Here is a 22,704-nt window from a genome sequence, read left to right as displayed (position 1 = left end):
GTCAAAATTCCTAATTATATTAAAATAGTAAGGAAAAATACTTCAAAATTGTTTGTTACCTTTAATTATTAAATAAAAAACTCAACACCTGCATTTATTTTAGTTTCTGTGAAAGATATATATTCTATTTATTAAGCAGAAATAAATATATTCTATTTATTATTCCTGCAGTGGCATTATTTTTCTGTGGCCTTAGCATCATTTCTAAGCATATTTAGATTGCTCGTGTCACTGTTGTATAAAATATTGTTCAATTTCTTCTGTGAGCTCCTTCACACACACATACTTCACTCTCCTCCCTATGAATAGGGGGTTTGTCTTGGTAGCGATGATTAAGCAGGGAGAGTTTACGGCCTTGCCTCTCTTCACTTCCTGTTATGTCAAGGAGAAGGTATTGAACATCACTGAAAATGTCTTTAGTAGGGAAATAAAATTCTTATTGAAAAAAATTTGACCATTTCAACCTCTTCAAATTCAGGCCCTCTCCTAATAATGCTTTTAAAAAATATTTAAATGACTTCTGGTATTTTTAGGAATAATAAGATTAAAACCAGTTTATGGTTTTGAAAACAATTCCAGATATTTAAAAAAGCATTAATAGTTATGCAATTTGAATTTCTTAACTCTAAATTATTAAAGTGATAAACACCTTCACATTTGCTATATCACAAATATGAACATTATTAGAGTAATAAAGAGAAAACTTTCCAGTGGCTTCCTACTGTATACAGAGTAAAATATCAACATATTACAAAGTTTGTAAGGCTTTCCAAGATCTGGTCTCTTAGCTTTTTCTTCAAACTCTTCCTCTACTCTCCCTCTCAAAATCAACTAAACACATCTTCATTCTGTAACTCAAAGTCATCTATGTCTTCACAATAGCTCTCACTCCCATGTGGCATGCTCCTCCCTGTCATTCAGATCTCAGTTCAAGTGTCAACTCCTCCAAAAGACCTTTCCTGACCAGCTTATGTAATGCTGCCACCACCACTACTCATCATTCTCTCTCATATTATGTTTTATTTTCTTGATAGGATTTATAACTATTTCTAACTACTCTACTTGTTTCTTGATATACTGCCTGCTTCCTCGCTAGAATATATGCTGAGAGCAGCAATCTTCTTTCTCTTGTTTGCCACTATACTTCTATACCTGGCAAGAGATTCAAGAAATACTTGTTAAGTAATGAAGAAACACATAAAGCCTGACTTAGCATCTTTATGTTACAAGATACCCAGCAAAACTTTCCTGTTATTTCAAATATTAGTCCCTAGCAAATATAAATTGTTAGGAGTGATCTATTATTATGACATGCATTCTTTACCTGAGTCTAGAATTAATACTTTTTTCCCCTTGTAGATATAACAATACTCGAAGAAAATTCTAGGACTTAAATTGAGATTTTTTTTTTTTCAGGGAAATACAGTTTCATAACTACTGAACAACTATATAGAATACTTTAAAGTTTAAGAGTTAATTTTCCATTGGGAACCTTAAAAACACCAGTATGAAATAAACGTCTGAAACCAATCTTTGAGATTGTAACAAAATAGTAAAAAGTAACCTTTCTATAGCATTCTCAACAAAGTTATTTAAACTCTTGCCTTTCCAAAGAAAATGTAAAACCATTACTATTTTTTTTATTTATTGAACAGAATGTACAACATAAATGAACTGAAAGCAAGCCAACAGTGTTTTTAAAAAAACAGATAAAAGAAATAATAAATGATAGACTCAAATGAGAATTATAGTATAGGGTTCACTTTCATTTTCTAGTAAGGAGGTTAATTTATCTTTCAGGAAGATAAAAGCTTTTTTTAGTATGAAATGTACATTAGCAATGTGATTTAGCTAGTAAGTAAATGAGTAAACATACCTGCTCTGATTTAAGTACACTAAGTTCCTGCTGATGTTTATCATTTTCCCTTGGCTCAGTCATCCCAAGTGACAAGTCATCTGTCGCTGATGGCAAGTGGTCCAGAAACAACTGCTCGTGCGTGCTTTCTTTTCCACTTGTCAGATTTTCAAAAGGTATTTTTTCATCCTCCATTATTTTTGATTCACCAAAACTGTTATTTACTTTAGAAACTGATCCTCCAGAATCCCTGCTTATCCTAGTCACAACTCCATCTTTTAAAGAGCTCAACTGGACATCACATCCACTTACATTTTCTGTCCTATTATGGTTAATTATGATCTCTAGCTCTCTACACCTCAATAAAACTTGCTCTTTCTCTTGCTTTAAAGATTTAACTTCTTCACTTAGAAAATGAATTTCACCATGTTTCTGTTTTAATTGTTCAGAAAGATCAGACAGTCTCTCTGAGAGTTCTAATTTTTCTCGCTTAGTTACCTCAAGTTTTTCCATAAGTTCTGTTGTATCTTTCTCAACAACCTCACCAATTTCCAGTGGTTCTGCTATAGAATTTTTGCTGTCATCAAAGATTAAACTTTTCATTTTTGTTGTAGTTAGGTTTATTCTTTGCAAATGATGAAGCTCTTCACTAAGTGCTTTAAGCTTACTTTTATACTCTACCTCTTGTTTATTTTTAGTGTCTTCTAAATCATTTTTTGCTTTGAGAAGGCAAGCATAATCCTCTTGTAACTCTTGATAGTTAACTTCAATTTTTTTTTCAGCAAATGAAAAAGTGTTCCTTTGCTTCTCAATCTCTTCAGTTAGCTGAATACATTGTTTTTTGAGGTCCTCATTTGCCTCCGTCAGTTTTTCTATTTCTTTTTGCCAGCTACCATCTTTGAACCTGGATTTAATGGAGTCCATGAAAATTAATCTTTCCTCCTGGCTAACAGGAGTACAGATTTTCAACATGTCTTCAAGGGCTTTTTTTTCATCTTTAAGAATGCTATTCTCTGCTTCAAGTTGCACAAATTTTTCTTGAAGGCTATCCTCTTTTTCCTTCATTTGTTTCTCCAATAATTCAGTTTTAAGTTGTAACTCTTGAACTTCTTGTTCGAGTGTGCCCTTTTCCTTCTCTTCTCGTCTGAGTATTTCAATTTCTTTTTGAAGTTCATTGATTTGAAGAGTCATTTCTTCTGACTTTGAATTCATAAGGGACTGCTGTACATCTTTTAGCTTTGAAATTTCTAAAATTAATTGGTTCTGATTAGTTATCAAGTTGTCTTTTTCAAACTGCATGGTTTCTATCTTTTGACTCATTTCATTCTGTAAGCCATCTATTTGCTGTTTATAGTGACTGACTAATTTATCTTTCAGTTTTTCAATATTTATTCGATGTTCAATTTCTAAATCTTCCTTTAGTTTGGAAAGTTCCTCTTCATGACTAAACAGAAGCTGCGTTCTTAGTCTCTCTAATTCTGCTTCTTGTGATTCAGCCATTCTGTCTAACACAGCATCCTTTTCTTTCTCCAACATTTCAAGTTTTATCTTATAATTTGTAACTTCAGCTTCATGTTTTAATTCAAGTTCCTTCCTGGATTCCGATGCAGCTACAATCTCAGCTTTCAAATCTTCCACTGTACTAAGGGACTTATGTGCTTCATTGAGTTTACTTTCTTGGTCAGCTATTGTCTGTCTAGCTCTCTGAATTTGGTCCCTCAAAAAGCTCAATTCCTCAAAAAGGTCTTCAAGCTGTCTTTGTAAAGCAGACTTTTCTCCTGAAAGTATTCCTAGTTCTTTTTTGAGTTTTTCCTTTTGAGAGTTAGTATCCTCTAATTTTATATTCAGTTCACTTAGTGCCATATTCATTAACTTTATTTCATCTTCATTAACTGTAATATTTGGATATGATCTTAAAGCATTTTCCATTTCTCCCTTATGTTGTGTTTTCAGTTCGTCTACCTGTGCCAGGTGCTGTTTTATTAACTCCTGCTTCATCTGCACTATCTGCTGCCCATACATCTCATCCAGCTCTGCCCGGAGCTGTTCTAACTGTCTTTCTTTTTCCTGTTCCATTCTTTGTAGGATATCAGTTTCAAATTGGCTATCTTTATGGTTTTTCTTCTGAAGTTCTTCAACTATACCCATTAATTGTTTTATTTCCTCAGAACACTGTCTTTCCTTTTGCTTGGAATTAGTTAGCTCTAAACTCATATTTTTTATCTCTTGGTTCTTTTGTACAACCTGTTCTTGCAATTCTTCCAATAATTTGTCAGCAGCTATAATTTTATCCTTTAGCTCAAGAGTTGTTTTTTCTTTCTCAATTATTTTTGCATTTAATTCTTTGATGATTGCCTCTTTTTCTTTTATTTCTTTATTTGAGCTTTCTACCTTTTTATCTTGTTCCTGAAAAAAAGAAAAAAATGAAAATATAAAAATGACATTTTAGTTCCTGGCTACTAATGTCATTTAATCCCATTACCAAAAGAGTAATATTTTTATATAATTCTATAAAAAGTGATTGTTGGGCCTGTCCCTCAATTCTTCCTAAGTCAACGAGACAAAGGACTTATTTACCCAGCACTACTTGTGAGCAAACATTACAATAATATGGCTTTCTTGAGAAGAAGAAATTTTCTTATATTGTAATAATGAAAAGTTTTAACATAAAAAGTCAGTAAATTTAAGCCTGGCCTGTGGTAGCGCAATGAATAAAGCATCAACCTAGAATGCTGAGGTCATCGGTTCAAATACCTGGGCTTGCCTGGTCAAGGCACATATGGGAGTTGATGCTTCCTGCTCCTCCCCCCTTTCTTTCTCTCTCTCTCCTGTCTCTCTCAAAATGAATAAAATCTTTTAAAAAAATGAGTAAATTTAAAATTTGTCTAAACTATTATATATTTTTTCATCTTTCTTACCAACTGATCAACATTCTAACTATTCAGTATTTTCTATAGCTAGAGTATTTATTTATTATGCACTCTTTATAGAAGAAAGTATTAAAAACCAAGGTTCCTCTCATGTATTCTAATAACCTGAAGGCGTTTGATGGGCAGTTGCCTTAACTTCATTTCTGGGGCTAAGTGAATTAGAAATTTAAGACAACCACACAATTTATGGCATATTAACTTGATCCTACACTTCTGGTTTAAATAGAGATTTGAAAGCAGGACTGATACTTTTTCTTGGTTTGGGATTCTATTTTGGAAGTATATAGATAAGCCTAAACCCAGCACACATGTCCAAGCTATGATGATAATAATCACACTCATTCATAGGAGTTTTCTACCAAAAGAGAGTCCAGCAGAAGCCCTGGAGATGAAGTGAAGCTTTGCCTCTGTTACTCTGAGTAGTTAAGGGTTAGGGTTCCAAGAACAAAGAAAAAAGTGAAATCCACAGAATGGGACAGAATATAAATAGGTAAGCTATATCACCTAAAGGAAAGAAGAGTCCAAGGCCAAGTGGACTTAAAGGCACCTTGAATGAATATATTAACATGTATAATGAAAGAATGTGAAAGCCCAGAAAAAGCAAAGCCTTGGAGGAAAATGTTGGCAGAGCCCATTCATGCACAGTCCAGGGAAGAGGACCAAGGCACCCTGACACTAAGAATTTTGATCCCTCTGGGAAAAACATTCCAAATGTAGAAAACAAAGTAGGAGGTTGTAGCAAACAGAATTTAAGAATTTCAGTCCGGAGGCACAATATTCCTACTATGAGATGAATACATCAGGTTATCACAGCCTAATGCCCTGAATGTTTCATTTCTCTAACATCCCTTATCTCATGCCCACTAAACAACTTTCTCTGATTATTAATAGGCTTCTCAAATGTATAGGATTTTCCAAAAATCCAATAAACTTGAAGTATACAGGTCTCTGGGAAAATTATTTCTCATTACAAATTAATAATCCTACAAGCAAGGTATAAACAGTCTCTTGAACTGGAAAACCTGAGTTCACCTCTGAGATAGCCCAAGTCTCAATTGATAAAAAAAAACAAAAACACCAAATCAGATTTCTGAGCCTACAAGTAAAAGGCCAGATTCTTTATTACATAAATTAACCAAGGCAATGGATGCTCTCCTGGGCAGCCTCTCAAGCAAAATACGATCAGCTTTTTGTCCTGGTATCACATATTCCATCCAATGTCACCATAAGTTATTACCAAGGACTAAGCCTTCTTACTTTAATTTCTGCACTACCATATGACATTTAAATCAGTTTAATCTCTGAAATCTCTATAAAATAATGATAGTATTTCCTGTCTCACAGTATATGCTTGAAACTATATTAAAATAATGTATTTTGCTATTATATATAAATATAATATATTTACATACTATAAAAATCTATAAGGCATTTGGGAACTATAAGACAATAAATGTCTACATTGTTTTAAATCTGTAATATTATTTCCTGATATTCTGTGGGAGAAAATCCCTCATAAAACAGTATCATTTAATACAAAATTGTCCATTACCAGATATAATTGCAAACAAACAACATTACTTCTTCACTCAACTATTAAATGATACAAATTTGTGGTTCATTATTCTTAGTATTCTTTATTTCAAAATATATGGTTTTAAACCACTTATTTTGTGTTGCAAAAAAATTTAAAAAGCCCTGTGGTTAAAGATACAATCCCTCTACTTCTGGACACAGACCTGAGAGTAGGGAATAATATACACTTCCTACCTATGACTACTGCACTGTGGGAAGTTCAGAGGACTAAGACGATGTGAGTAAGCCTAGAATTATCAATACAACTGTCTAGGGCCCTGGTCGGGAAACTGTGGCTCGTGAGCCACATGTAGCTCTTTGGCCCCTTGAGTGTGGCTCTTCACAAAATACCATGTGCAGGCACTACCTTGATAAGGAATGTACCTACCTATATAGTTTAAGTTTAAGAAATCTGGCTCTCAAAAGAAATTTCAATGGTTGTACTGTTGATATTTGGCTCTGCTGACTAATGAGTTTGCCGACCACTGGTCTAGGGAACCAACACAGTTTCAACTATCACCCTACTGCTCTAGTTCCCTCAGCTACTCTGATGGAACTACTCCTGGGGAGGATTCATTCAAAGAAACAAAGAGAGAATTTAAAACATGTATATGAAGAAAAAGAGACTGACAATAAAAGTATTCTTTGTAGCATTCAAATAAACAAAAGTTATTCCCTCTATATATGTGATTTAAATTTTAAATAATCTTAAATTATTCTGCCAAATAAGTATAATATAATACAATAAAATCCAATTTCTAGGCTCTTCTAACCTAGAATATCTTTCTCCTTTCTTCCTGGAAGGACTCACTTTCAAAGGCTATTGTTTTATAAACTATTTTTTTGCTTCCTATACATTTTCAACATGTATTAGTCTGGGTCCTTATGCACATTCCACTCTTTGTCTAAAATGTCCTCCCCACTTTTATCAGTTCAGATCCATAATTTATTCACTTATTTACCAAGTAAGTACTGAGTAGCTGCTATGTATCAGACATTGGGCCAACTGCCAAGGAAACAGAATACAAGTAAAAAGAGATTGTTCCAACTTAGAGACCTACCTCATATATCACCTCCCTAAAGCCTACCCTGAATCACTTCCTTTATGAAGCCAGATCTACTAAGAACTTTCAACATGTTTTACTTACATTCATCCTTGTTTTGTGGTGTCCTGTGTACATGGCCAACTATTCCATGAGGTCCAGTGAAGAAAAGGGCACATTTTAAGCATAACTATCTCTGGTACGGAACAGGTGTTTTGTAAACCTTCAGATAACAATTTTTAAACTACCTTGATTGTAAACCATGCCCATTTCTTAATTTCAGTATCTTAATTTGTGTATTTTCTATTTTTCTAAGAGCACAGTCTCTGAAGTCAGACTACCTAGGTTTGATATCTGGTTCTAGTAACTTATTACCTGTGCACCTGGGCAAATTGCTTTATCTTGTTTTGCCTTGGTATCTTCATCTGTAGAATGGACAACAGTACCTCTGCCTCAGAGGCTGTTATAATGATTCACTGAGTTAATACGCGCAAAAGACTTTGAATACTGCCTGGTACCAAGTGAACAAAACTAGATGCTAGCTAATACTTTCATTATTAACCATACAATAGTCTTGTCTTGGTAATTTCTCAACCTCTTGCAGAAGAATCTCCTAAGTTTATAAAAATAATGTATTATATATACAATCGGTCCCCATTACTCACAATTCTATATCTGTGAATGAGGACAAACCTGTGAATTCACCTACTGCTAAAATTGATTTTTAACTCCCAAATCAGTCTTCATAATCATTTTCAGAAGTGCACAGTGGCAAAAATTGAATTGCTGGACATGCACATTCCCAGCTGATGTCAAACAAGGCAACCATACTCTGCCTTCTTGTTTCAGCTCTGCGGAGAGGATGGATGGAGAGGAGAGGAGAGGAGAGGACGGACGGTAGGGGGCAGTGCAGTGTAGCATGATGTCTGACTCTGGGCCAGCCGGACAGTTTGAATCCCAACACTGGCAACTGTTAGTGGGGTGGCCACAGGCAAGTCACTTAAAACTCTGAACTTCATTTCATCTTTTGAAAACTAAATAAAATATAATCTACCAGGATGAGCTGTTTTATACTTAAGATGATAATCTACAGGAGACATTTATGTATGTGTGTGTCCCCCTCCCAGGAGCACTTATTTGCTAGTAAGTGTTCCATGCAACTAAAAACCATAACTAGTTTTAGAGAGAACTGACTTTATTTTTTCTAGTTAAAATTCATAAAATTTCATTTTGTCATAATAATATTTTCAGAATTTCATAACCATGGCCAAAATGAGTAGAAATGCCTATAGACTGAAAGAGAGAGAGAGGGAGAGAGAAAGAGTAGAAATTCTAGTTTTAAATTTAGATTCTTCTGAAAACTCAGTTTAACATATGCTGATCATTTTCAAGGAACTCAGTAGTGGGTATTATCTTAAAACTACTATTGTGAGTTTCCTAATAGCTTTTGAAATAAATCATTTTACAAACTTAAAGAACTTTTCTTCTTAATGACAACATCTTGTGATTCATGGAAGAAAATGAAACACTTGCATACAAAACTTGAAAGTTAGCTATAAAGCTGCTGCAAGTTGGCCCCTTTAAAATAAACATACCATTTCATATGCTCTAATTTTCTCTTGCAAAAAACTGATTTGCTTTTTGAAGTCTTCCTTCTTTTTTTGATAATCTTCCAGGAGATGGTCTTGTGCCTCCAGCTGTTGCTGATGAGTGAGGATTTGCTGTTTGGCTTGTAGTAAATCTGCAGCTGTGCTGCTATGAGTGCTGTTTCTCAGGGTCTCACTGGCCTGTAACTTAAAAACATAGAAGAAACCCCAAAGTATTAAATTCTGAAGTGACTGCACTAAGGAACAGACACCTCTTGGGGGTGTCTATTAACTTGGCTCACAATTGCTCTCTGGGAACTGTGCTGAATTTACAGGCTTGAGATCCCAGCAAACACACTGCCATGGCTGAAAGGGTAAGGATGGGCACATTACCCCAACTGAACCAGGAAGATTATTTTTCCTGTGATAAAGTGAGGAAGTAGTCTAATGAGAGAGGTGAGACTGAGGCAGATAAGCAGAAAGAAATGGGGCCTGAGAGACTGTCCTTCCTGGATGTCTGACGGCTTTCTGGTTTCTGATTCCAATCCACTACAGAGGCCGTGTGCTTCTGGCTGGAGTCTGTTCCATGAGCCTGCATCCTTACATTAAATCCCTCCCTTTGTAAGCTATCTCCAATTATTTTCCATTATTTGCCATCAGAAACCCTGATTAAACAATTAGATTAGGATGGCTCTAATTAAGGGTAAATTGTGTCTATGCAGTCCAGTTACAATTGTGGCTCTAAAATGAAATCAGACCCGAGTTGGCAAAAGTAGGATGAGACTACATGTTCATTTCTACAAAATTCCACCAAATCAGACTTACAAAATTCTGTAGGATTTCAAAATATAGACAAAGAAGAAGTACAAAAAAAAAAAATAAAAGCAAGAAACCACTCAAGGAGTATAAATTATATTCTTGGTTAACATAATAGGTATATTTACCAGTTTTTCCAACATGGTATCACTAAGAATCATTTGTAAGAGCAAATGGATTTAAAGTAATTTAAATTTGTTTTGGAAAGTGTGGGGGGAAATTTAAATTGCTTACTAAAAATTAATTAATAACTTTTGTTCTACTAGTAATACTTACATGCTGAAATTGAATCTGTAGATTCTGACTTTGTTCTGTCAACTCTAAGAACTCTCTCACTGTCTCGTCCTTTTCTCTTCTCGCTTGTTGTAAATTGGCAGTGAGCTGGGTTATGATGCCATCTCTCTGTTTAATGGCAGCTTCAAATTCTTGTAACTGAAAGACATCAGTGAAATCAATAAAGTGCTAGACTTATTTTTCGAAACAGAATTGATTATTGCAAGTAATATTTTCAAAAATATGATTTAAAAATTCACTGGCAGAACTATCACAATTTGTAAGCCATCCTTTCCATATCTGAAGTTATTAGAGCTTGCAAGCATTGGTTTTACCTCCAGATCAACTTTTAAACTAATTATCTGAATGTAGGAACAAAAGGTATCAGGCCTAACTTATCCACGTCCTCACTTCCAGAAGGACAGTGCCTTTCTGTCTGGGGATGCCTCAGCCTGTTGCCAGGCAGCACCACCATAGCCACATTCAACCCTTCCCCTCCTCTGGAGAGGGTGAACCTGAGATGTATCCTGTCCTCCTCATCAATGTCTTATTTCATCTTCTTTTTATAACTGACTTTCAAGAAAAACAGATATCATTCTAACCACAAGATGCTATTTACAAGGGCTTGCTGACATTTTTAATGAGCTTACATCATATTTTGATGTGATGTGCACAATAATTTTCTCTCAAGCTAATTACAAAAACATCTACTGTACTGAAGTGATTTCGGCCTACCTATCTCATAGTTAAATAAAAAGAGTCCACATTTTATTAGCCCAGTTAATGAAATCCTGCTTTTAAGGTTGTTTATGATATACAATATATGATGACAGATATTATACGATAACTATAAACTACCACTTAATAACGCTATCTTTAAAGAATGTATACATACAATCATTCAAATTTCCTATTTTTGTTTTTGTAACAAAAGCCACACAAAGTGAACATACTTGCTGCAGTCCTTCAGTCCCATAGGCGGCCCTCATTTCTTCCAGTTCTCGGTTTAGCTCTTCGATCTCATGCTGTTTCCCGATCAATTCGCTTTCCATGACCTCGAGGTGGGTCTGCGCTCCACGTTCAGAATAAGAATCATCAACACCAAATTCTTCGTCCTAAATCAATCCAAGATTTTGAATAATTTGATACTAGCATAAATGCTCAGAAAGAGGAATTAAAATATTCAAAGCAAAATCCACTTTAAAACATCCCTCATGACCTGGGAACTTACCAGCATGGCAACCTACGCTGTTGTTAATGTTATACATTCCTCAAAAGTAAAAACACAATACCTGCAAATTCTGTTAAAATTGAGTTTTAGAGCAAAAAGTGGGTGATTTTGTTTTGTTAAACGTTAAAAGCATTGAGGATTCACCCACAGAAAGAAGTACATGCAAGAAAAAGCTTGTTAGTAAGCCAGAAGGTTTTAAATAGTATAAAACATTAGTATTACAAGTAGATTTAAATACTGTACCCTTAATAAATTTGCAGGCTTTCCTGTCCTCACCACAAAACTGCAACCATTTACCTGTATAAAAACAATTTCCTGATATATTATAATTTTAAATAGAACTTTATTTAAAGCTAACAAATATTTCTGCTAACTACTCATGCCTAGAAAAATGCCTCATTGGCAAAGACATAATGACTAAATTTAAGTATCTAAAAGTCATTATGACCATTTCAAATGTCAATCATTCTTCCAACATTTGAGTGCTTACAATGCAAAAAACACTGTACTATACAGTGATTTAAAGCTGTAAGTGCAGGAGGGATAAATAGGGACAGAAAGAAACTTTACTTTGGGCGACAGGTACATGATACACTATGCAGATACTGTTTTGTTGAGTTGTATGCTTGAAACCTGTATGGTTTTGTTAACCAATGTCACCTCAATAAACTAAATAAAAATAAGTAAATAAATACTGTTGGTACCTTATTGTAAAATACAAAATATTTAGTAAGTATCACAGATATACAGCTTCCATACATTTTTCTGGACCTCATAATTTCCACCAGTGTTTTAATTTAAAAATGTAGGCAAAAAGTATCTCACTGTAACAAAAATTTCCAATATTATCACTTTATGTTTTCATAATAATTTTAAAATCTTTTGATTCTTTAGCATTTAAATTTATATTAATAAAAATTAAATTTTACTCTTATCCTAAACTTGAAAACATGGCTATATATATTTTACCTAAATTTCATAGGTCTGCACGAGAGAGTTTGGTGTACAGACACATGGCTTATAAAAATTCACTTTGGTTTAAAGAAAAAATGCACTTTGTGAAGTTCTGAGCTGCCGAAACATCTAAAACTTTCAATTAAGAAAGACAAGCTATAAAAATTAAGGCACCACAGAAAGAGAAAAGCAGTATTTTCATATACAAGTCCCAGATTTAAAGGCACAAGGGCAGATTCTTTGAATTGTAAACTGTAATTTTAAACTGGGATTCTTCACACAGAGGCAACTTTATGTAGCCAATTTATTGATTTAACTCTACTTAATTATTTTCCTGACCAGATTACTAATAAGTATGTTCTCAGCTTTTTTATTTATTTTATTTTTTTATTTATTCATTTTAGAGAAGAGAGGGAGAGAGAGAGAGAGAGAGAGAGGAGAGACAGAGAGAGAAGGGGGGTTGGAGCTGGAAGCATCAACTCCCATATGTGCCTTGACCATGCAAGCCCAGGGTTTCGAACTGGCGACCTCAGCATTTCCAGGCCGACGCTTTATCCACTGCGCCACCACAGGTCAGGCTGTTCTCAGCTTTTAAACACTTAGAAGTGTCAAAGTTTTCACTCACATTAGCAATCCAAAACAGTAGTGTATGTTCATTCAGGAAAATCAAGTATTTATTTATTTATTTTTTTTTTTGTTCTGTTTTTTTTTTTTTTCTTTACAGGGACAGAGAGAGAGAGTCAGAGAGAGGAATAGATAGGGACAGACAGACAGGAACGGAGAGAGATGAGAAGCATCAATCATTAGTTTTTTGTTGCGACACCTTAGTTGTTTGTTCACTGATTGCTTTCTCATATGTGCCTTGACTGTGGGCCTTCAGCAGACCAAGTAACCCCTTGCTTGAGCCAGCGACCTTGGGTCATCTAAGCTGGTGAGCATTTTTTTATTTTGCTCAAGCCAGATGAGCCCGCGCTCAAGCTGGTGACCTCGGGGTCTCGAACCTGGGTCCTTCCGCATCCCAGTCCAACGCTCTATCCACTGTGCCACCACCTGGTCAGGCTTGTTTTTTTTTTTTTAATATTAGAAACCTACAATATTATGGAAATCATTGAGTGCTTATGGAATCAAAACTTATGGAATACATTGAGTGCTGAACCACTAATAATAAGGAATATTTTCCATGTCCTCAAATTGTGGACCAAATCATATCTAAAAGAATAAAAAAAAGTTAATAAAATAACATATTTATTAATAACACATAAAGAAGGTATTTCTTAAAGTAGCTAATGCCTAATCAGTGATTTTTATTAAATTAAAAATCACTACTGCACCCTTAATTTCAATAAATGAATTTTGTATAATTAACTAGAATTCAATCATTTGCAAAAAGAATAGCTCAAAATGAAATAGCCTATATTATGAAATGTTTACTGGGTTAAATATGGATACCTATAATAAATTGTGTATGCTAGAAAACCAGTATGAAGTAGTCCTAGAAAATAAAAAAGGGCTTTTTATCTAATGAACGTCCAATTTATCTATACAGATTTAAGACCTTAGTTAATAATCTGGAAAAAAGATATCAGAAAAACATAACCTTCACGTTTTCTAGGTCATTTAAATCATGTTATGGTCTACTTTGTTATATATAAAAATACAGAACCATTTGAGTTTCAAGAAGTAAAGTACTAACAAAGAAAAAAAGTAAGAAAATGAAGTACTAATAATCAATAACAGTTTCAAGAAAAATATACAATGCCAATCATAATGTTATTTATTCTTACCTCTGAACTATAATCATCGGCTGTGGTTGAAATTTCACTTTCTGGCTAAAACAGAAGTAAAAACCAATTACATTAAGTCCTTTCCCTTACTAAATATTGTATTTTATTAACTTATTATTATTGGTACTAATAATATAAAACTCATATAAAAATATCACTGAAAAACTAAAAATTGTTCAGATCTTTAAAATTTTCACTCTAATTAAGAATGGCTATATAACATATCATTTAACACCAGGCATTTTTCTCTATATAAAAGTATCACATTAACACAAGGTCTTATATCACTAAGAATCATTTGTAAGACAAAACATCAATTAAGATATCATCCCACTAATTCTTGTGTCTCTGTTAAATTAAAAAGTACTAACATGTTAGTATAAAAAAGTTCAATTTCTTCAAAAGGAAGAATCAACAAATCTTGATGCTAGAAAAGTAGTAACAACTTGAAGAAAAACCACCACCCTTGTTGTTATTAATATCTTTGCTGCTTAGAAAGTACATTTAAAGACATTCTTGTTTCATCTTTATATCCCTGGAATTTGGGATGAAGTAAGGGGCTTTTCCAAGCTGCCCTCAGCTGAGAGGTACTGTGCTTAGAAGAGTCAAAGAGAAAACCTAAAATTTTCACTGCTTTCATTCTTCTCCCTCTCTTTTTACAAGTGAGAAGACACAGATGTTTCACCTCTTCATTCAACAAATATGAACCATCATTGTCTCCTTTCTCCTCTACTTACGGAAATTTTATTTATCACTCAAGACCAAATTTTAAGTCTACCTCTAGGATGTAGTAACTGATGCCAGGAACAGAAATAAGCCCTACCCCTATTCTAAAATTCTGTAGCAGTGGTTCCTGATTCATATGACCCTCTTTTAAATTCTATATATATTTTGTTGTTGTTGTTGTATTTTTCTGAAGTGAGAAGCAGGGAGGCAGACAGACTCCTGCATGCACCTGACCAGGATCCACCCAGCATGCCCACTAGGGGGCAATGCTCTGCCCATCTGGGCCATCGCTCTGTTGCAACCAAAGCCATTATAGCACCTGAGGCAGAGGCCATGGAGCCATCCTCAGTGCCCGGGCCAACTTTGCTCCAGTGGAGCCTTGGCTGCAGGAGGGGAAGAGGGAGACAGAGAGGAAGGAGAAGGGGAGGGGTGGAGAAGCAGATGGGCGCTTCTCCTGTGTGCCCTGCCTGGGAATCAAACCCGGGACTTCCACACGCTGGATGGATGCTCTACCACTGAGCCAGCTGACCAGGGCTACATTTGAAATATTGTTATGACAGAAGCCCTCATGGTACACTTGCTGATGCATATTATATACTAAAAACGGTGTGACTGACGATAAGAAGACACTCTCTGCACCCGAAAACCAGTGAGTGAAGAGAGCAAATGTTGTTTTGTTATGCAGAAAAATATAATGAACATATCTTCAACCTAAATTAAGTACCAGAACTGCCCTATTATATTACTCAAAAGGTCTAGATTTCAACAAAAAATTTCACGATATACAAATGAAAAGGTATGGCCCATACACACAAAAAAATTAGCAGTTAGGAGAAACTGTCTCTGATGAAACACAGATATTGGACTTAATAAACAAAGACTTTAAACTAGCTATTTTAAATAAAGTCAAATGAATGTAGAAAATGTCTTTAAAAACTGAAAAAAATTATAAAAATGTTTCATTGAATACAGAATATCAGTAAAGAGAAGAAACGTATGAAAGAACCAAAAAAAAAAAATTCTGATGTTAAAAATAACAAACGAAAATTTCACTAGAGGAACTTAAGAGCAGATGTAAGGATGAAGAATAAAGAATCAGCAAACCATAAAATGGTTCACCTGAATTTATCCAGTCTGAGGAAAAGAAAAAAAAGGAATGAAGAAAAATGAACAGAGCATCAGAGATCTGTGCAACAATATCAAACATACTAACATATGCATAATGGAAAACCCAGAAGGAGAAGAGAGAAAGGGACAGAGAATATCTGAAGATAAACAATGGCTGACAACTTCTCAAATGAATGAAAAACATTAATCTACACCAAGAGGCTCAACACACTCTCAGTAGGAAAAACGAAAAAAGATACTTTTTTAAATTTTATTTTTTTTATTTATTCATTTTTAGAGAGGAGAGAGAGAGGGCGAGAGAGAGACAGAGGGAGAGAGAAGGGGGAGGAGCTGGAAGCATCAACTCCCATATGTGCCTTGACCAGGCAAGCCCAGGGTTTCGAACCGGCGACCTCAGCATTTCCAGGTCGACGCTTTATCCACTGCGCCACCACAGGTCAGGCCTAAAAAAGATACATTTTTGTGATGAACAACAAATTTCTCTGGCACTCCTGATCTCCTGAATAAAGCTCAATCCCCCATATGTCTAAATCTTTCTGTTTCCATATAAATATACTAAGGCACAATCCAAATTATAATAATCTGCTTTGTCTAACTCTGTTCCTCCTAAACACCCCATCCTTCTCTGCTCCTGGTCTCAGTTGGTGGTTCCACCATTCCAGTCACCATCCTAACCCACTCTTAAATTTCTCCTTCATCTCTATATTCTGGAAAATTATTGTATATCACTAAGGAGAGGGAGAAAATGAATATTTATTGAGAACCTTCTACAGACCAGGTACAATCTCCTGTCCTTCATTATTACCACTATCCCATCCCCATCACTTTGTGATCCATTTAAAACTAGACCACTTTAGGTTTCAAAAGTACATCATACCTTTTCATGTCTTCGTGAATGTAATCTCTGGCACAGAGATTGCATCTCCTAGTTCTCTGCCTCTAGCTAAATAACCACACAAGGCTGATTTGGGCATTCTCCCAAATCATGATACTTTAGGGCAGTGATCCCCAACCTTTTTTGGGCCACAGACTGGTTTAATGTCAGAAAATATTTTCACGGACTGGCCTTTAGGATGGGACAGATAAATGTATCATGTGACCGAGACAAGCGTCAAGAGTAAATCTTAGATGGATGTAACAGAGGGAATCTGGTCATTTTTTAAAAATAAAACACTGTTCAGACTTAAATATAAATAAAACAGAAATAATGTAAGTTATTATTCTTTCTCTGCGGACCGTTACCAAATGCCCCACGGACCGGTACTGGTCCGCGGCCCGGGGGTTGAGGACCACTGCTCTAGGGTACCATGGACATTGTTGCTAGCATAGCTTGAATCAAGGTACACAGTCTATCTTATATCTGCCGTCCCCAGTGGACTGACCTTCCTAATGGGCAGAGACTCTCATATTTACCTGTGTATCCTTGGTGCTCAATTCTTGGTGTATTACAGTTGCTTAATAAACATTTATTGAATCAAACTTATAAAGGTTGCACAGGGTGCTAAAGAGTGTTATCATCACTACTTTCCACTTACAATTTTAATGTTTAAAAATATGAATACTTACTTCAGCAGAGAAGACCTGGTCACGTTTGATTATTTCTCCACTGTGTCGAGTTCTCGTTGTTGTGGATTCAGGAGTCACGACTGATTCTACTCCCTGAGAACTATTCCTATACATCTCATCACTCTGTGACTGCTCAATATTCAAAGCATGGTATGCTGCTACATCACGTTTACTGCTTGAAGTACTCTTCCTCTTTTTCTTCTTAGGATTCTGCCCATCACATTGAGCTTTCCTTTGTCGAAACTGCGCAAGCTACCAAAAAAAGAAGAAAAAGAAGAAGAAGAAGAAGAAAAAGAAATTGCCATTACTGTCAAAGATCCTTTTTCTTTATCACCACTGAAAAAAAACAGCTTTGGAATCACTTTCTTTAAACAATCACTAGAATGATGACAAAGTAAAAGTATAATTGTTAGTTTTTATTATACAAATAACTATTAAATAGCAAAGACATTAAGTATTTCTGAATAAATGCTTTTCAAATATTGAGAGGAACTAAAAATATGTCTAAAGAAAAAAAATTAGCCCAGAGTTGGTAGAATAAGGAAAACCAGGCAGTCTCATTCACCGCTTGGTGAAAGTATAAGTTCTGAATTATTAAAAGTGTAAATTCTGATTATTAAAACCTAAGAGTTCTAAATAAATGTACTTTGTGGAATTTCTGAGACTTCTATTAATTTACACTAAATAAAATTAGTCCATGTAAAAAGAATTAGCTATACAACTAATCACTGCAAGCCTTGTTTATAATGGAAAAAAACTACAAAAACTTTAAATATGAAACAGTGCTTCTCATACCTTAATCATCAGAATTTTTGCCATGTCCTAGTGCCACTTATACTTATTTACTTAACATGTTTGTTTATTTCTTGATTGACTAACTGTATTTTTCTGAAGTGAGAAGCAGGGAAGCAGACAGATTCCCGCATGCGTCCAACCGGGATCTACCTGGCATGACCACTAGGGGGCGATGATCTGCCCATCTGGGCCCTTGCTCCATTGCAACTGGAGCCATTCTAACTCCTGAGGCAGGCAGACGCCATGGAGCCATCCTCAGTGCCCAGGCCAACTTTGCTCCAGTGGAGCCTTGGCTGTGAGAGGGGAAGAGAGAGATAAACAGAAAGGAGAGGGGGAAGGGTGGAGAAGCAGATGGAAATTTCTCTTGTGTGCTGTGGCTGGAAATCAAACCTGGGACATCCACATGCTGAGACAACACTTGACCACAGAGCCAACCGGCCAGGGCCTACTTAACATGTTTAACTTGTGTTTAACTTATTTAAGTTTATTTTACTTTTTTTTTTTTTTCGGTATTTTTCTGAAGCCAGAAACGGGGAGAGACAGTCAGACTCCGGCATGCGCCCGACCGGGATCCACCCGGCACGCCCACCAGGGGGCGATGCTCTGCCCCTCCGGGGCGTCGCTCTGCAACGACCAGAGCCACTCTAGCGCCTGGGGCAGAGGCTAAGGAGCCATTCCCAGCGCCCGGGCCATCTTTGCTCCAATGGAGCCTTGGCTGCGGGAGGGGAAGAGACAGAGAGGAAGGAGGGGGGGGGGGGTGGAGAAGCAAATGGGCGCTTCTCCTATGTGCCCTGGCAGGGAATCGAACCCGGGTCCCCCGCACGCCAGGCCGACGCTCTACCGCTGAGCCAACCGGCCAGGGCTTTAAGTTTATTTTAAAAGGAGACTTTCTACCCCTGATAGAAATTAATAGCCAGTAGCAATTGTAATTTCTTTAACAAAATAGTGAACAGAAGTAAATACAATGAAAAATAAAACTGCATTATTAAAATTCTAGTTAGATATTACTGCTGAAGGTTATAAAACAAACAGGCAATTGTGAGAAGGGTATAAAGAATGTATTGCCGACCAATGACCAATATCTTTCAACATGTATTACCTTAGAAAAACAATAAAATGGATGAAGAAAGTAGCTTTACCTGATTTAATTGTGGACTATTCAATTCAATCAGGATTTATGAAATGCTCAATCCAGAAAGCCAAGTAAGATACAAAAACCTTCTTTTATGGTATTAGCTTGTAAGAACATGTAATAAATAACTTCAAAATGCAATGGCATTTAATTTTAAAGCATGCCTTTAACATTTATGTAAAACTTTTTTTGTACTCTTGCTACTGCGGTAAAGCTAGCAATAAAACTACTGGTCCACATGTGTTAATAATGGTGTTGCTATCATTATCAATATGTGACAAATACCACATTCTACTGAATAACACAGCATATATTTTACATTTATTCTGTCTGGTGTAGATGAAGAAAAGTATATAGCGTTGATTAAAAAGAAAGTCTAATTCATAAATCAGAACTATCTAATCCCTGACCTTATAGAATATAAAAATATCACACTTAATTTTTTCCCAGCAATTCAGCAACTAGCCAGTTATTCTACCTCATGTCTGCTTAGGGAACAGATGCAACACCAGTTGCCTCTATTTGTATATTATTAAGCTGCTGGAATGCATTTAAACTACTTTGAGGATAGCAGATTCATTCTTAAAAATAAACCAACTGAAACACCATTATGTATTATCTGTAAATAGAATCCAAAGTCTAGGCACATTTTTTAAAAGATCCCTCAAAAAGAATGCAAAACCAAGAAATATATTAATGATGACATTCTTGATATTTATGCAATTTCAAAAGCTTCTTAAAAGCCCATGTTATTATCTGTGTTAGAAAATATATTCAGATAGCAGAGGATATCAGGACAAAGATGAAGACTCTGCTTAAAATTTCAACTCTGTTAGGTTATATATATAATTTATATTTATTAATATGTACAAACATACAAAGTAGAAAATTAAAACTGCATTATAAAAACGTTTGATTAAAAAAGAAACCTCTAAGACAACAGTATCCATTACTAAATGAACCCAAGTGAAAAGTTAATCATAGATATGAAATAAAAAGTAGAATGGTCCTATTAGTGTTCAGAATGAATTATATCTAAGGGCATAAAATTACCAAGACATTGTTTTAGGCCTGTGACTGATTATATGAGGTAATATTCTTTTTCAGAACAATTAATCAGAAGGTAAAGTCCATGAGGGTAAGAACTTTTGTTCACTGCTATATTTTCAAAGGCTGGAACAGTATTTGATAAATACATGTTAAGCAAAAAGAAGTAATTTATCTTTTAAAGTCATCACTAAGTAATCATTTTAAGTACTGTTTCACAGAACCTAATAATTAAGATGATATAATAGGCCTACCTAATTCTATTTATAAAATAGTTCTAAGGTCTCAAATTAAAATTAGCAATTACATGAATTAAAACACAAAATAATCTCTCACCATAATGTCTCTCCTCCAATAGCCCACAACAACCCCCCATAACAAGACAAAATTAAATTCTCAAAGTAATGCCCACAATAGCTTTTTATTGGAGTGACATTGGTTAACATAATTTTACAAGTGTCCAATTCTACAACCCATTTATGTATATCATATTGTGAGTCCACCCCTACAATAGTTTTTGAGCAAGAATTCTGCTTTATAAAAGAGATAGAACAAGACCATCATTAATCTAATTTCTTATAGCTATCAAAAATTTTTATTCTAAATCTAAAAAATGGCAAGCTAACAGAAAGGCAAATATAAGAAACTCTACTCAATTAATCATTTGATACTGAAATGATTCACTTTAAATTACTGGGAAAACATTCAGTCTAAGAAATGCTGAAAATTCATACTATAGCCATCTGTGTTTGTCACCTGAAAGCCAAATATAAAAATGTTAACATATGCAGGCACAGAAATAGTTGTAAGTTACTAGAACGATATTATGTCCACATACACTTGACTTTCAAAAATGATTCAGACCTCAAGTAAATATCACCTGACTAGAAGCTGAATAAACTAAATAAAAATGATTTATAAATTATTCCTTAAACTCAATATTTATAACTTTATAAATGATCCTTTTCAATAAAACAAGGACTTTTGAAAATGCTGTATAAAAACATGCCAAGGTTTTTTATGTGTCAAAAAACCTTTTTTGAAGTGTCAAAAAACCTGCTAATTAAAATCTGTTGTGTTTCTTGAATGTTTCCTATGTGCCAGGCACTGTGCTAGACATGAGTTAAAATATATGGTCCTAATAGTAGGATGTTTTAATGAGTTGGGAGATACAAATAAAAGTTAAGTGTACAATTTCATAAACTCAACAGTCCTCTATACATCTTTAAGAAGGTGGAACCTCTTGTCTTAATTTTCTCAAAGAAGCCTTTCTGTAAGGTATGGTTGTAGTATTATATCTATGAAGAAAATAACTTGGCATATGACAGGTATTAAGTAGTTAATTTATTTAGCAAATATTTACTGACTAACTGTCATGTGTCCACCCCAGCGCTAAAGGCAGGGCAGGTAGTGATGAATCATGTACAAACCCTACTTCTATAAACTGTAATTCAGGTAAAAAGGACAAATTAAACAAATATAAATACAGAAATATATCTTTTCAAAAAATACAAAGTACTTTGAAGGAAGAGTGTAAGTAGTAAAGAAAGCATATAACAGAAAGATTTAATTTGCATGGGGACATGGGGAGAAGTCAGAAAGTATTGACAAAAGAATGTGGAAGTTGAGATTTGAAGACAAATACAAGTTACTTGTCCAAGATCATAATCAGTAAGTGGCAGAACAGAATAAAACAAGAATCCAGTATTCTCTCCACTATACCAATCTGCATGCCATGCTTTCTAATCTCCCTTTCCCTTCATTTGTCATTATACTTCAAATTCTAGAATACTAAGTTTAAAGGCATAAATAAATGAAATCACCAAAGCAACAAATACTTTTTTGATAAGACTGGTGGGGTGGGCACACAACACACCCCAAAGAGAATATGATAAAATATTTTTAAAATATTAATCTTTCCAGTTTTCAAAAATTGCTAAAAGTAGAGCTATTTCTATGTTTTTGCTGTATAAAATTTAAGATATCCTAATTAATACTAATTATGGTGATTATCTGTACTTGTCAGTGCTGCCTTTAAACTTTTTAAATTTTCCTTAATGAATGGTGCACAAGAATGTTGTACAAACTATTACAGCAAAACTGCAGGGGCCCAACTATGGAAACAAAAGATTACTACAGTTGACCCAAAGACAATCTGTATGTAGAGGGAAATAGGGCAACTGAAAGCAAAGAAGACAAAAGCAACATTTTGTGCTCTAAGGCAGTGGTCCCCAACCTTTTTTGGGCCACGGACCGGTTTAAT

The 22,704-nt window shown here is 34.9% G+C and overlaps 1 protein-coding gene across 8 annotated transcripts in view; it reads right to left on the bottom strand.

Moving 5' to 3' along the window:
* AKAP9 (A-kinase anchoring protein 9) overlaps window positions 1-22,704 on the bottom strand; it is a 155,928-nt gene that overhangs the window by 117,676 nt on the left and 15,548 nt on the right. For 7 of the 8 annotated variants that reach the window (XM_066354352.1, XM_066354361.1, XM_066354354.1 and 4 more), the window contains exons 2-8: window positions 17,468-17,719; window positions 14,048-14,092; window positions 11,553-11,606; window positions 11,032-11,193; window positions 10,082-10,237; window positions 8,999-9,196; window positions 1,877-4,261 (exon numbers count right to left, since the gene is read on the bottom strand). In XM_066354352.1, the coding sequence (XP_066210449.1) occupies window positions 1,877-4,261; window positions 8,999-9,196; window positions 10,082-10,237; window positions 11,032-11,193; window positions 11,553-11,606; window positions 14,048-14,092; window positions 17,468-17,719 (3,252 nt within the window). The remainder of the gene's footprint in view (window positions 1-1,876; window positions 4,262-8,998; window positions 9,197-10,081; window positions 10,238-11,031; window positions 11,194-11,552; window positions 11,607-14,047; window positions 14,093-17,467; window positions 17,720-22,704) is intronic. The other variant, XM_066354355.1, reaches the window with a different exon arrangement.

Source organism: Saccopteryx leptura, chromosome 12, assembly GCF_036850995.1.
Source record: "Saccopteryx leptura isolate mSacLep1 chromosome 12, mSacLep1_pri_phased_curated, whole genome shotgun sequence".
In the NCBI taxonomy this organism is placed as follows: Eukaryota; Metazoa; Chordata; class Mammalia; order Chiroptera; family Emballonuridae; genus Saccopteryx; species Saccopteryx leptura.
This window is presented reverse-complemented; position numbering and strand designations above follow the sequence as displayed.